General features: G+C 40.6%; 1 protein-coding gene across 5 annotated transcripts in view; it reads right to left on the reverse strand.

Annotated features, from left to right (window-relative positions):
* The window catches only part of RICTOR (RPTOR independent companion of MTOR complex 2), a 130,566-nt gene extending 118,711 nt beyond the window's left edge, over positions 1 to 11,855 (reverse strand). For 2 of the 5 annotated variants that reach the window (XM_030926793.1, XM_030926792.1), the window contains exons 1-2: positions 11,771 to 11,855; positions 11,553 to 11,600 (exon numbers count right to left, since the gene is read on the reverse strand). In XM_030926793.1, the coding sequence (XP_030782653.1) occupies positions 11,553 to 11,600; positions 11,771 to 11,819 (97 nt within the window). In that variant the 5' untranslated portion in view covers positions 11,820 to 11,855. The remainder of the gene's footprint in view (positions 1 to 11,552; positions 11,601 to 11,770) is intronic. The other 3 variants (XM_030926789.1, XM_030926790.1, XM_030926791.1) reach the window with 2 other exon arrangements.
* Positions 11,856 to 12,251: the final 396 nt, after the last annotated feature.

Here is a 12,251-nt window from a genome sequence, read left to right on the forward strand (position 1 = left end):
CACAATATTCCACTTGCTACCTGGTTATTTATCCAGAAACTACCACATGGCTAAATGTTAAGAGTTCACAGCTCACCTACCTCAAAATGTGTTTCCAACCACTGGAGTCTCTCCCTGCAACTCCATTCCCCTCAGAGTTTTTCATTTTTCCTTTTTTTTTTTCCTTCTTGAGGGACGGGAGTGGTGGTGATGGCAGTGTGGTGAACATTAGAAAGTGCATTATAGAATTATGAGTGGAAAAAAAGTGCAATTAAAAATTTTAGTATATGAGGGTCGAACACTAAGCATGGAAATAATTAGCAATACTATTTTAAGATGTGATTTGAAGTATGAAACTACTGACAAAAATATGTATGTGCACACAGCTAAAACAGCTAAATACACTTTTATCTGACAAGCTGTTGCTTCTTAGTAACTAAATTACTTGGCAACCTTCTTTGTTTATAGCTTCTATGTCTCTTCATTCTCTATTCATTATAGAAAACACATGAAATTTCACTGGATTCAATGCAAGATGACTAAAATCTCTGAAGTCCTGTTTTGCTGCTATAATAGTGCAACAATTTCCGCAAACACTATTTATCCTGTACCTAAATCACTAGAGAGCTGGGTAGGGTGTCTGAATTTGGCAATGAAACATTCTGTGGTTCTCAGGATAATCTTCATTTCAAATATTCTGACTGTCAGGTTACATGTTTAAATTTTGAGATCAGAAAATCTAGTGATTTTAGTGTAGAACAAAGCAAAAACACCATCCATCCCATTTATATCCTCTATTTCCAGACTGCATACTTCTAGAAATAAGTTTGATAAATTTACAAAGGCCTTTGAACACACATACTCCTTCCATTAAACAGTATTACTGAAGGTGCGAGATACATGCACTACAAAACAATGGAAGAAAAATATTACTAATTATTTATGCTTGAGTCTGGAATGCATACATTTATAGACTCATAGTCACAAGTACACACAAACAATTAGTATTTCACAGTGTGCCCCAAATCTTTCAGTCCAGCAGTACCTTCTAAGGCCAGAAGAGCCTGTCTGTAATATAATCATTCTTCAACAGTTAAGGAATTTATATACAGGAAAACAAAACTTACCCCTAACTTTTTCTCAACATTATCTTGAAATACTAAATAATGTACCAGGAAAATGTTCATTCAAAAAATTAAGTTAAAAGTTTTAAAACCCTGGTGCAGAGCTCTACCTATTTGAATGCTACTCTTTTATGCAAAGGTCTTACAAGTGTCATTATATCCTCACTTCTAAGAGATCTTCCTTCTAGGTCATTCCTTACTGATCTCCCATTTTTTCTGAATTCCTCTAGCTATCAGAGTCCCTTACAAAGATAACTGGCATGTGCTTCAAATACTACTGTCCTTTAACTGTACACTGATATAGCTATATCCCAACAGAAACTCCCTGAAGGAAGACGTATGCCTTCCTCAATCATAAGAGTATTAACTAACCCATGTGATCATAAAAAAAAAATATATATATATATATATATAAAATTAACCCATGTCATCAAAACTATACTGGTTGATATTAATAAAATCATTACAAATCCAAATTAACACAATGGGGTTAAAAAAAAAAAAAAAGGAAAAGTAATTGAAGGAGCCAGATTCATGAAAATCTAGGTAATTAAGGTTAAAAAAAATGTTTTCTGTATTTCTTACCGACATCTTTAACAGGATATGTTTAAAGCGTCAGAATATCCTCAATTTTATATTTTATATAAATTTCATCATTCCAGGTACATTGCTCAGTTTATGCAATCTGGCTGGAAGCCTCTAAAAGAGGAATATGAAGAATATACTTATATTTAGGTTATCTTTCAACCCTATTACTTTGGGTATAAGAATGTTATACATATTAACTAGTTTTACATAATTATTTTCAATTTACTTTTATGTCTGTATAATTTTATAACTACATTTGTTATACGGATATAATTTTTAAGGAGCCATTCAACTTTAACCTGGCCACTGTAACAAAAAAAACACAAATAACAGTATCTGTATATGACCCAAAAAGCATTAACAGTCAACTTCAATTATTCATACAGATTATCTAACAAATATTTTAACCTGTTTATGTTCTTCCACTAACAGTATTTGCTTAGGAAACAAAAATCTGTGCTAATAATTCAAATAAAATGTAGAAGAAAATATACATCAATCTATTGTGGGAGAGAAAGGAACATAAAATATTTTCTCACCAATATAAATATTTTAGATTATATATTTAGCATTCTTCTACCATTATTCATCTTTTTAAAGCAGGTAATTGAGAATGGACTGTATTTAACAGCTTGGTGACAGAGGCACAGATATACAGGCAAGCAAATCATTCGCTCACCCCACTGCGATTTTTGCAGTCTTACTCTTGGTAGCCTGAGACCTGGAAGCAGGAGGAGGCAGCAAGTCACTGCAGGTTGATCACTTAAAAGGAAATTGAGAGTTGACTGTAATTTAAGTTTAAAGTGCTATGAAATACCACCACTCCTGCATGTATTCATTATTGTTTGTGGGAATACTACTCACAGTGATGTAATAAGGCTACAAATGCTTTCTTTTTAACTTTTTCAATATTCCAGGTCTGTAGTGATATGTGAGAATTACAAAGATAAAAGGCTAAAGTGCTACAAGTATAAAGTAGTATGCATTTTAGAGGTGAGGCGATTGAAGCCCAGAGAGGTAAAATAGCATGCCACATCTTTCTCAGATTAAAGTAGAACCTCGTTCTCTGGATTTCAACTTCAATACAACAGTTTAGCATCCCCTTCAATTCAAAACTCTTCTTTTGGCTTACGTATCAGGCCATTCTTGCATTGTTATAAAGAAACACCTAAGACTGGGTAATTTATAAGAAATGAGGTTTAATTGGCTATCATTTCTACAGCCTATACAGGAAGCACGGCACCAGTACTTGCTTCTGGGGTGGCCTCAGGGAGCTTCTACTCGTAGCAAAGACAAAGCGTGTGTAGGCATCTCACATGGCAAAGCAGTAGCAAGAGAGAGCCGGGGGGGAGGAGTCACACGCTTTTAAATAACCAGATTTTGTGAAAACTTACTATCACGAAGATAGCACCAAGCCATGAGGGATCCACTCCCATGACCCAAACACCTCCCACTATGCCCCATCTCCAGCATTGCAGATTACAATTCAAGATGAGATTTGGATGGGGACAAATATCCAAACTATATCATTCTGCCCATGGCCCCTCCCAAATCTGATGTCCTCCTCACACTGCAAAATAAACTCATGCCTTCCCAACAGTCTCCCAAAGTCTTAACTCATTCCAGCATCAACTACAAAGTCCACAGTCTCATCTGAAACAAGGCAAGTCCCTTCCACTTATGAGGCTGTAAAGTCACAAACAAGTTATTTACTCTCAAGATACAATGGGGATATAGGCATTGGATAAACACTGCCATGTCAAAAAGGAGAAATCAACCAAAAGAAAGGGGCTACAAGCCCCATGCAAGTTCAAAACCCAGCAGGGCAGTCATTAAATCTTAAAGCTCCAAAATAATCTCTTTTGACTCTGTGTTCTACATTCAAGGCACACTGCTGCAAAGGGTGGGCTCCCAAGGCTTTGGGCTGCTTTACCCTGTGGCTTTGCAGGGTTGCCCCAGGAATGCTCTCACAAGTTTTAGTTGAATGCCTGTAGCTTCTCCAGGTACAGCATGCAAACTGCCAATCAAGACACCATTCTGTGGTCTGGAGGATGGTAGGCCCCTTCTTACAGCTCCATTAGGCAGTGCCCCACTGGGGACTCTGGGGGGCTCCAACTCCACATTTCCCCTTGGCCCCACCCTAATAATGATTCTCTGTGAGGGCTCCATCCCTGCAGCAGGCTTCTGCCTAGACATCCAGGCTTTCTCATACATCCTCTGAAATCTAGGCAGAGGCTCCCAAGCCTCAATTCTTGCATTCTGTACACCTGCAGGCTTAATACCACGTGGAAGCCATCAAGTCTTATGGCTTGCACCCTTTGAAGTAGCAGCCCGAACTGTACCTGAGTCCCTTTGAGCAAGGCTGGAAGCCTGAGTGGCTGGGATGCAGGGAGCAGTTGTCTTGAGGCTGTGCAAGGCCTGGCCCAGGCACACAAAACCATTCTTTATTCCTAGGCCTCTGGGCTTACGATGAGAGGGGCTGCTGTCAAGGTCTCTAAAATGCCTTGAAGGCCTTTTCTCCAATGTCATGGGTATCAGCACTTTGGCATCCATTTAATTATGCAAATATCTCTAGCAAGTGGTTGCTCTACAGCCTGCTTGAATTCCTCCCCTGAAAAAGCTTTTTCTTTGCCACATGGCTAGGCTGCAAATTTTCCAAACCTTTATGTACTGCTTCCTGTTTAAAAATAAGTTCCAACTTTAAGTCATTTCTTTGCTCCTACATCTGAGCATGGGCTGTTAGCAGCATCCAGGACACATCTTGAACACTTTGCTGCTTAGACATTCCTTCTGCCAGAGACCAGAGGTCATCACTCTCAAGTTCAAACTTCCACAGGTCCCTACAGCATGAAGCGAATGCAGCCAAATGCTTTGCTAAAGCATAATGAGGGTGACCTTTGCTCCAGTTCCTACTAAGTTCTTCATTTCCACCTGACACCTCATCATCATAGACTTCATTGTCCGCACCACTACCAGCATTTTGGTCACAACCATTCAACCAGTCTCTAAGAAGTTCCAAATTTTCCCTCATTTTTCTGTCTCCTTCTGAGTCCTCCAAACTCTTCCAACCTTTGCCTGTTACCCAGTTTCAAAGCTGCTTCCATATTTTCAAGTATCTTTAGAGCAATGCTCCACTCCCACTTACCGATTTTGTGTAATAGGCTGTTCTTGCACTGCTATAAAGAAATATCTGAGACTGGGTAATTTAAAAGAAAAGAGATTTAATTGGTTATTGGTTCTGTAGGCTATACAGGCAGCATGGTGCCAGTATCTGCTTCTAGGGAGGCCTCGGGGTGCTTTTGCCCAAGATGGAAGGTGAAGCAGAAGTAGGCATCTGACATGGCAAAGTGGGAGTAAGAAAAAGTAAGAGGGCCACACACTTTTAAACAACCAGATCTTGCTAGAACTCACTATCACAAAAACACCACCAAGCCATGAGGGATCCACTCACATGGCCCAAACACCTCCCACCAAGCCCCACTTCCTGGGGATTACAATTCAACATGAGATTTGGGTAGGGACAAATATCCAAACTGTTTTAGCTTAAGAGATCACAATCTTCTCTCTTCTCTTCTGTTGAATCCTTTCTTCTTATTGATTCCTACCCTATGATATACACCCTCATCATCTTATCTATCCTCAAACATTCAAATCTTAAGCTCTTTCTCCATTTATATCCCCTTTCTCAACGTCTTATACACAGAGCAATCAGATCAGAAATTCAGAACTAAAACCTCCATTCTAGTATTTTCTGCTACCTTTTACATATTTATATAATCACCTGAAATTCAAGGTGCAAAGCTGAACTCATTATCCTTCCCCAAATGACTTCTCCATTTTATGGCACCACCAATTTCATTGTCCCTCAGGACAGCAAAATTAAAGCACTCTTTTCCTTCTAATCTCCTTAATACTGTACTATTCCTTTTCCCATGTCTCTCACTCCCCTTTTCCAGTCACTTAATGCTTCAGTGATTATCTGATAGATGCTGGGGGAAGGGCATGTTAAAAATGCGTAAAACAGGACTCCTGCCCTCAAGAAGCTAAAGATCTAGTGAAGGGGGAAGAAACTGGACAAAGAGATAAAGTAAGACAATGGTAAGTGCAATTTAGAAAAGAATAAAATAAAGATGTAAAAAAGTAGAGAAGGAAGCAATAAATTCCCACTGGGATAAGGAAGGATCTCCAGAAGTGGCATGTGACCTCAACCTTAAAGAATTAGGACTTCTATAGATAAACTGTGCTGCAAATGCAATTCAAGGCAAAGGAAATACCTATGCAAGGTCAAGCAAATATGAAACTGCATGCCATGTTCAAGGAATAGCAAACATTCTTCTTTGACTAAAAGATTCTCAAGTAGGGGCATACAGTCTCCACAGAGAAAGAAGAGGAATGGGGGTTGGTGCTTTAAATTGGCAAACTCTCCCCAATCCTCTTTGAGAAGGACTGTGTGTAATAAGTGAACTATGCAAAGAGGCAGATATATTGAGATGTGTACAGTTAAAATAGTACAGAAGAAAACCATATGGGAATAAATCAAAAAAGGCCTTGAATGCCAAGCTAAAGAAATGCGGACTGTATTCTGTGAGCAACGATTAGCCTAGAAAACGTGTGCATGTGTTTTGTTTTGTTTTTTCATTTAAGAGAAAAACAAGATCAAATCTAGATTTCTGGGAAATAATCCTGGCAGCCATACAGCAGACCGAGTGAAAAAAGGTGAGAAGACATTACTGTCACATGATGACATAATAGGATATGAACTGACAATGGGAACAGAAGGAGAGACTGAATTCAAGAACTATTTCAGAAGCAAATCAGAGGAGTTTAGCAACACAACAAAGGATAAGCAGTGGATCTTTAGCTTGAATAAAAGATGGCAGAAGTACCTAGAATGTGAAAAGCGGGTACACTTTGGGGTGCAAAGTTTTACACATCACAACTCTGAGATGATTACCAGACACACACCAGTCACTCACTAAGCCCTGTGACACTGGTTAAGTTACTTATCTGAGTTTTGGTCCTTCAAAATTTCAAAGCCTGTATTCTCAAGGCTTTTATCCCTGTAAAACAGGGATAATAAGTGTAGCTAAAACAGTTGCTGAATATTAAGTAAAATAATGAAATCAGTGCCTGGCACAAAGCTAGTTTTATAGTAATAGTGTTTATAATAGCAGAATGTGGAACTTTAAAATGCCCACAAATTTTGCAAGAGGTTACCAGCATCTTTTAAGAAATTATTTTCAGTACAGAGGGAGACTTTTGCTTATAAGAGTTTACTGGTTAAGCAATAAAGTTGTGGAGTGAAGACAAACTATTCTGTCTGTAGAACCTTCAAAAAAAAAAAAACAGTTTTGTAATATTGTCATTATCACTCCGTATCTCACACTTTCAGCCCATGACTAGCATAGTTACCTGGTCCATGTGAAGAACATAATAATTGCTTGCTGAACATGAGAAAACTAAGCCAACTGGAAGGGAGAAATGAAGAGAAGATCTTAGTTCTACAAAGAATCTTGAGGAAACAGTATTAGAAGCATAAAAGTTTTTTCAAGTTACCCTTGGAAAGGAATAGAAATGCTTTATTCTCTGAATCAGGGTAAAGACAGTAAGTCTGGGGAGACAACTGAGGAATTCACACTGGATGGGCAGCCTCTACCTTTTTTATAAGGAAATAAAGTTCACTGCATAGAGTGGGGGGACTACAAAATCAGTCTGAAATCTGGAGAAAGCAAATTAGATAATTCTTCCATTTTAAAATGTATTTGACTTCATTTCTGTAGCCAACGCCATGGTCGTTATCATGGTCTTCTATCATGTCAGATTGTATCAGCAGCACCCTAGGCAGCTCCTCTGCTTCCTAACTTTCCCCTTCCCAGGGTATAGTACATTCCCAAGAGAGCACATATTTCCTTCCACTATGTTCACCATTATTCTTTTAAGAATTCAACCCCTCTATGAGACTTCTCTGATCCTTTTACCCATCAGACAGTTAATCATTCTCTCCTCTGGCTACTATCGCGTTACCTTTGTTTCCTATATAGTTTGATTACTTAATTTATTTTTCCATCTGCAATCATTTCCTTACATATTCCAATGAACCCCTTAAAAGGGGGAAACAGTTTCCTCATTTTTATTCTTTCAGCAGTTAATTCAGCATCTGGTATATAACAGATGTTCAGTCAATGTCCATTTTGTCTAACTGAACGATTAAACAAATGAGTAAACTCCTAACTAGAAGAAATTAGAAAATAAAAAGGGTTCAAATCTACATCATTTCGGATAACCTTTCTACTTTTCTAGGTATTAAACAGCAACCAAAACAGTTTTTTAGTTCTTAGTGGAAACATAAAGGGGTTAATCAAAAATTGTAAAACTCAACTGTACTTTTAAATAAATTATATTCTAATAATTATATTTGAACGAGTGTGTCCACGTTCTGGGAATTCACTTTGAACACAATAATTAAAGTATACCAGGAGGGGTTTACCCAGGAAGAACACTGTATCTTTTCAAGTGATTCAGTACCAGTAAGAGATGCACTACTGGACTGAAATGACAGTCTATCCTTGCATTACAAATTGCGAGAGGAAGCATTTGGGCTTCAAAATACATTTTGGCATGCATTATAGACAGTATTTAATAATATCATCAGCAAATGTTGGGGACTTTCACAAATTAAGTAGTTGTCTGAACAAAACTGAAAGCAACAATTAACCAATACGCTGACTGTAAAATCTACTACAATGAAGTTCCTAAACTAGATAAAAAATAATCCATCAACAATTTTTAACTGAGGTGCTCTATGTATGAACCACAGCACTAACACCGGTACCAAACCCAATGAAACTTAGAATTCTTCTGAGCCTCAAGAAGCTTGCAAAGCTAGCCAAGTCATTATTAAAACAGTATGAAATTTCCTGGTGTCACGGAGAAAAATTCTAAGATTCTATGAAATACAGTATCACATTTTATCCGAAGTGAATATAAAAGATTGCACTTCACTTAATTTATTGGAAATGACACAGATTACTTTACAGTTGCTGTATTCAAGAACTCAACTTCAGATAGACTATGCCCAATTAGTACAACAGTATGTTTCAAAAAAAAGAAGCTCGAATACCATAATTCCTTATTAACAAGTTTATAATTCTCAAAACAACTGTTTGAAGTATTTTTAATGTGAGTTTTATAATTCTGATTTCACAATGTAGGAAGGCAACTAATGTTAAATATCAGAAAGTATCCGGTCTTTTGCCAAGTACTTTAATTAAGAACTAGCTCATTTACTTTTCATATTCTTAACTCTTTGAAGTTATCTCTTCTTTTAGAAATGAAGAAATCAGGAGTAAAGCAAGGTCAAATAACTTGCCCCAAATCACCCAACTATTAAATCTCACAGCTGAGGTTACAACCCAGAATGATTTGACTTTATAGTCAACTCTCTTCTCACTACACACATTGATGGCTCCTTTAGGGATTACAATGACCATGACCTCTATTTTATAATGAGCTGTATTAGGTATATACACAATGAATCTCTCAAAGATTAAATTAAAACAATAAGAATAAAAGCAAACACTGCCTTGGCATTAAACAAAAAAATTTTTGGTTGCCTAAACTTTATGATTTTACATACTGTAATCTAATCCACAAACAGCTGCCCTTCAGCTGCAACCCAAACTGCCTCACAGTTCTCAAATTATTGCTAAACTTTAATTCCTCATGAATTCTCTTCAAGCCTTCTTTGAACTAAATGTTTGTCACAACAACAACTTTTTAAAACAACAGTATCACTATAAAATGACTAATTCAGATTAATTCTAAACTTTCTTATGATTTAGAAATACAGATCTCATATAATCTCTCACTCTTTATTTTTGCAATCAGTTTTAAATGGCTGTGTATATTTTATTCCAAACTGAAGTACATTTTGTCAGGGCAAGCCGAAACAGCATTTTCTGCACTATTTATATTAACCTGGAAACACCTATGGACATAGGTGCTTACTAAATTCTGTTAATATAGGATTTTAAATAGTAAACAGAGTTACCTGTGTGCCTCAGTAAAACTGGAGTAAACCAAAATTATCTAAACAGATGCATACCTAAGCTCTTCCACAACTCAACATTTTGATACCAAGCAGAGAAACCACTATACATAGGAGCTCGACGAACTCAATTTAAAATACAACTATATTATTTCCGGCACCACATCTAAGCAGGTTTTTAATGCACAAGTTAAACTCAAATTTATTAAGTGCCCCTTTCACCTCCATCCAAAACACATATGCCTGTATATAAATTAAATCACTCAACTAATTACATCTTTTACAGACCTGAAATTGTAGAAATTATCCTTGTTAGGAAGTTTACCAGTAAATCTATTTTACATAGATTTGTCATATGTGTGTTATAGCCAAGTTTCCAAACAGTTGCACAGGAGTAAATAGCTTTACATCTTTCTGTACTAATTCTCAAAACCGATCTGCTGAAAAAAATGTTGGAACTCAGTGCACTGATAATCTAATTAGTAGGCATTTCCAGGACTTAAGTTCTATTATATTGTATTATATTTTATAAACTGGCTTGTAAAAGGACCTAATTCCCCCAAAACTAAGTCCCTGAACTTTCAGAATAAAATACTAAGTTATAAAAATGTACTCTTGTAGCTAAGTGAAAGCTGACCATTCAGTTTATAAAACAGTGATCTTACACTGTGATATGCAAAATAAAACAAATTAGAAAATGCACTACGCTTTCACTCTCGCCTTAGCAAACAAGGAGCCCAGGTCTAACAAATTACTGTAGATAACAGTCATTACGTCAGGTACGACATAGCGTAAAAAACTGATCTCATACAGAACGTCTACAACAAGTTTTTTTTGTTTGTTTACTTCCTAAGGTGTTTTATAGATCTCAGAAACTGATTCTGTACAGCTGAACCGGGTTACACTCCAAGCTACAGCTCGTGTGAAATACGACTTCGTCGGAATTAGCAGGCTAAATCCTGTTTATCGTGGAAGAGGAAAGAATCTTGTACGTAACTACTAAATCTTCAACGAGATAATGTCGAATAAACTCTAGTACTGTGAGTGATACAAGAAACACTGGCTAGCAACGGGATTAGGTCATTAAAAATATAAGTCGGGTTTCCTCAGTTTGGAAGGTGTAAACAAACCCATCTCCACTGCAGAAGGTAAACAATGAACCTGCAGCAGGGTGAGGGGGCGGTCTTTAGCCAACTACAGTCTCAGCGGCCCGGGAAAGGGAAGCAGAAGGGAAACAGCATAAACCAGACATTTAGCAGTAATGACCAGTCCTAGGTTTCACTACCAAGTTATCAATGCTGCGGGTCCCCACAGGATGGTGGGCAAAGGGGAAAGCAGTCACGAAGTCGGCAAACACCGAGCAGGTCCGGCTTCTGCTCCGGGGACGGGGAGGGCAGGATGTGGTCGCCCTTTCCTCAAACATCCTCCTGCAACCTAAATAACAGCCTCTATCTCCCTCCGGCTGCCCCCAGCTTGGGCTGCCGGACTCCACGATAGGTGCAAACCACTCTGCCGGAGCTCGAGCCCAGAGGGTCGCTGGGTCTGCCGAGTTCCACTCGGGGCTCCCCCGCACCCGCAGCAGCCCGAGGCCCGGAGAAGGGCTCGGCCGAGGGAAGCGGGCGCCGGGAAGGGGGATGGGTCCGGAGAGGCGGACCCGGGCTCGGCTCCCGGGGGCCGGCAGGCGGGGCTCCGGCTCTGCCACCCGCACCCCGCCGGTCCCGTGCGGGGCCCGCCCCTGCCTCTGGCCCCCAGCCCCGGACCCGGCTCCTCCCCAGCAACGCGCCCTCGCCGGCGCCCGCGGCGCCCCGCGTTACCTCGGGTCAGATCCAGCGGGACGTTCTCCTCGCCGCTGTCATTCCGCCCTGCGCGAAACAGACACACAGCCCCAATTAGGATTCGCTCTCAGGCCAGCTGCGGCTGCCCTGGCTCCGGCCAGCGCCCCGGCTCGCTCCCCCACCCAGGGCCAGGGGAAGGCAATTGCCAGGGGTGGCGGGCGCCGGGCGATGGGGAGTGAGGGTTGCAGCGGGCTTACCTCGTACTCGGAGGTTCTTCAGAGAGCGGCCGCGGCCGATCGCCGCCATATTGACGGGTTTCAGTCACAACACCGGAAACCTCGCCCAATCGCGCGAGAACCCCTTCCCCTCCCCGCGCGCCGCACCCGCCCCCCGCGGCACCTCCCCCGCCCCCTAGGCGGCAACGGCGGCTGGTGGTGCTGGCGCTGCCCGGGCGCGGAAGGAGCACTGAGCCGACCCAAGGTCTGCATGAAGTTCGCTGCGCCAGCCCGCCCGCCCACACCGGACCAGGAGAGCACGTCCGCCGGGAGGGGCAGTTCCCACGAGGAGAGTCCCATTGATGCGAGTTGGCAGCGTAAAGGATGCTCCCCTTCGGCCGCCGCGGAAGCCGTAGTCCAAACGCAGGCGAGCGGGGAGGAGGAGGAGGCCGGAATGCGGCCGGCGGGCCACCTGCTCTCGCCGGCCTGCCAGTCTCCTGCTTGCTCTCAAGCCCTGCCACAG

The sequence above is a fragment of the Rhinopithecus roxellana genome, chromosome 3, assembly GCF_007565055.1.
Source record: "Rhinopithecus roxellana isolate Shanxi Qingling chromosome 3, ASM756505v1, whole genome shotgun sequence".
In the NCBI taxonomy this organism is placed as follows: domain Eukaryota; kingdom Metazoa; phylum Chordata; class Mammalia; order Primates; family Cercopithecidae; genus Rhinopithecus; species Rhinopithecus roxellana.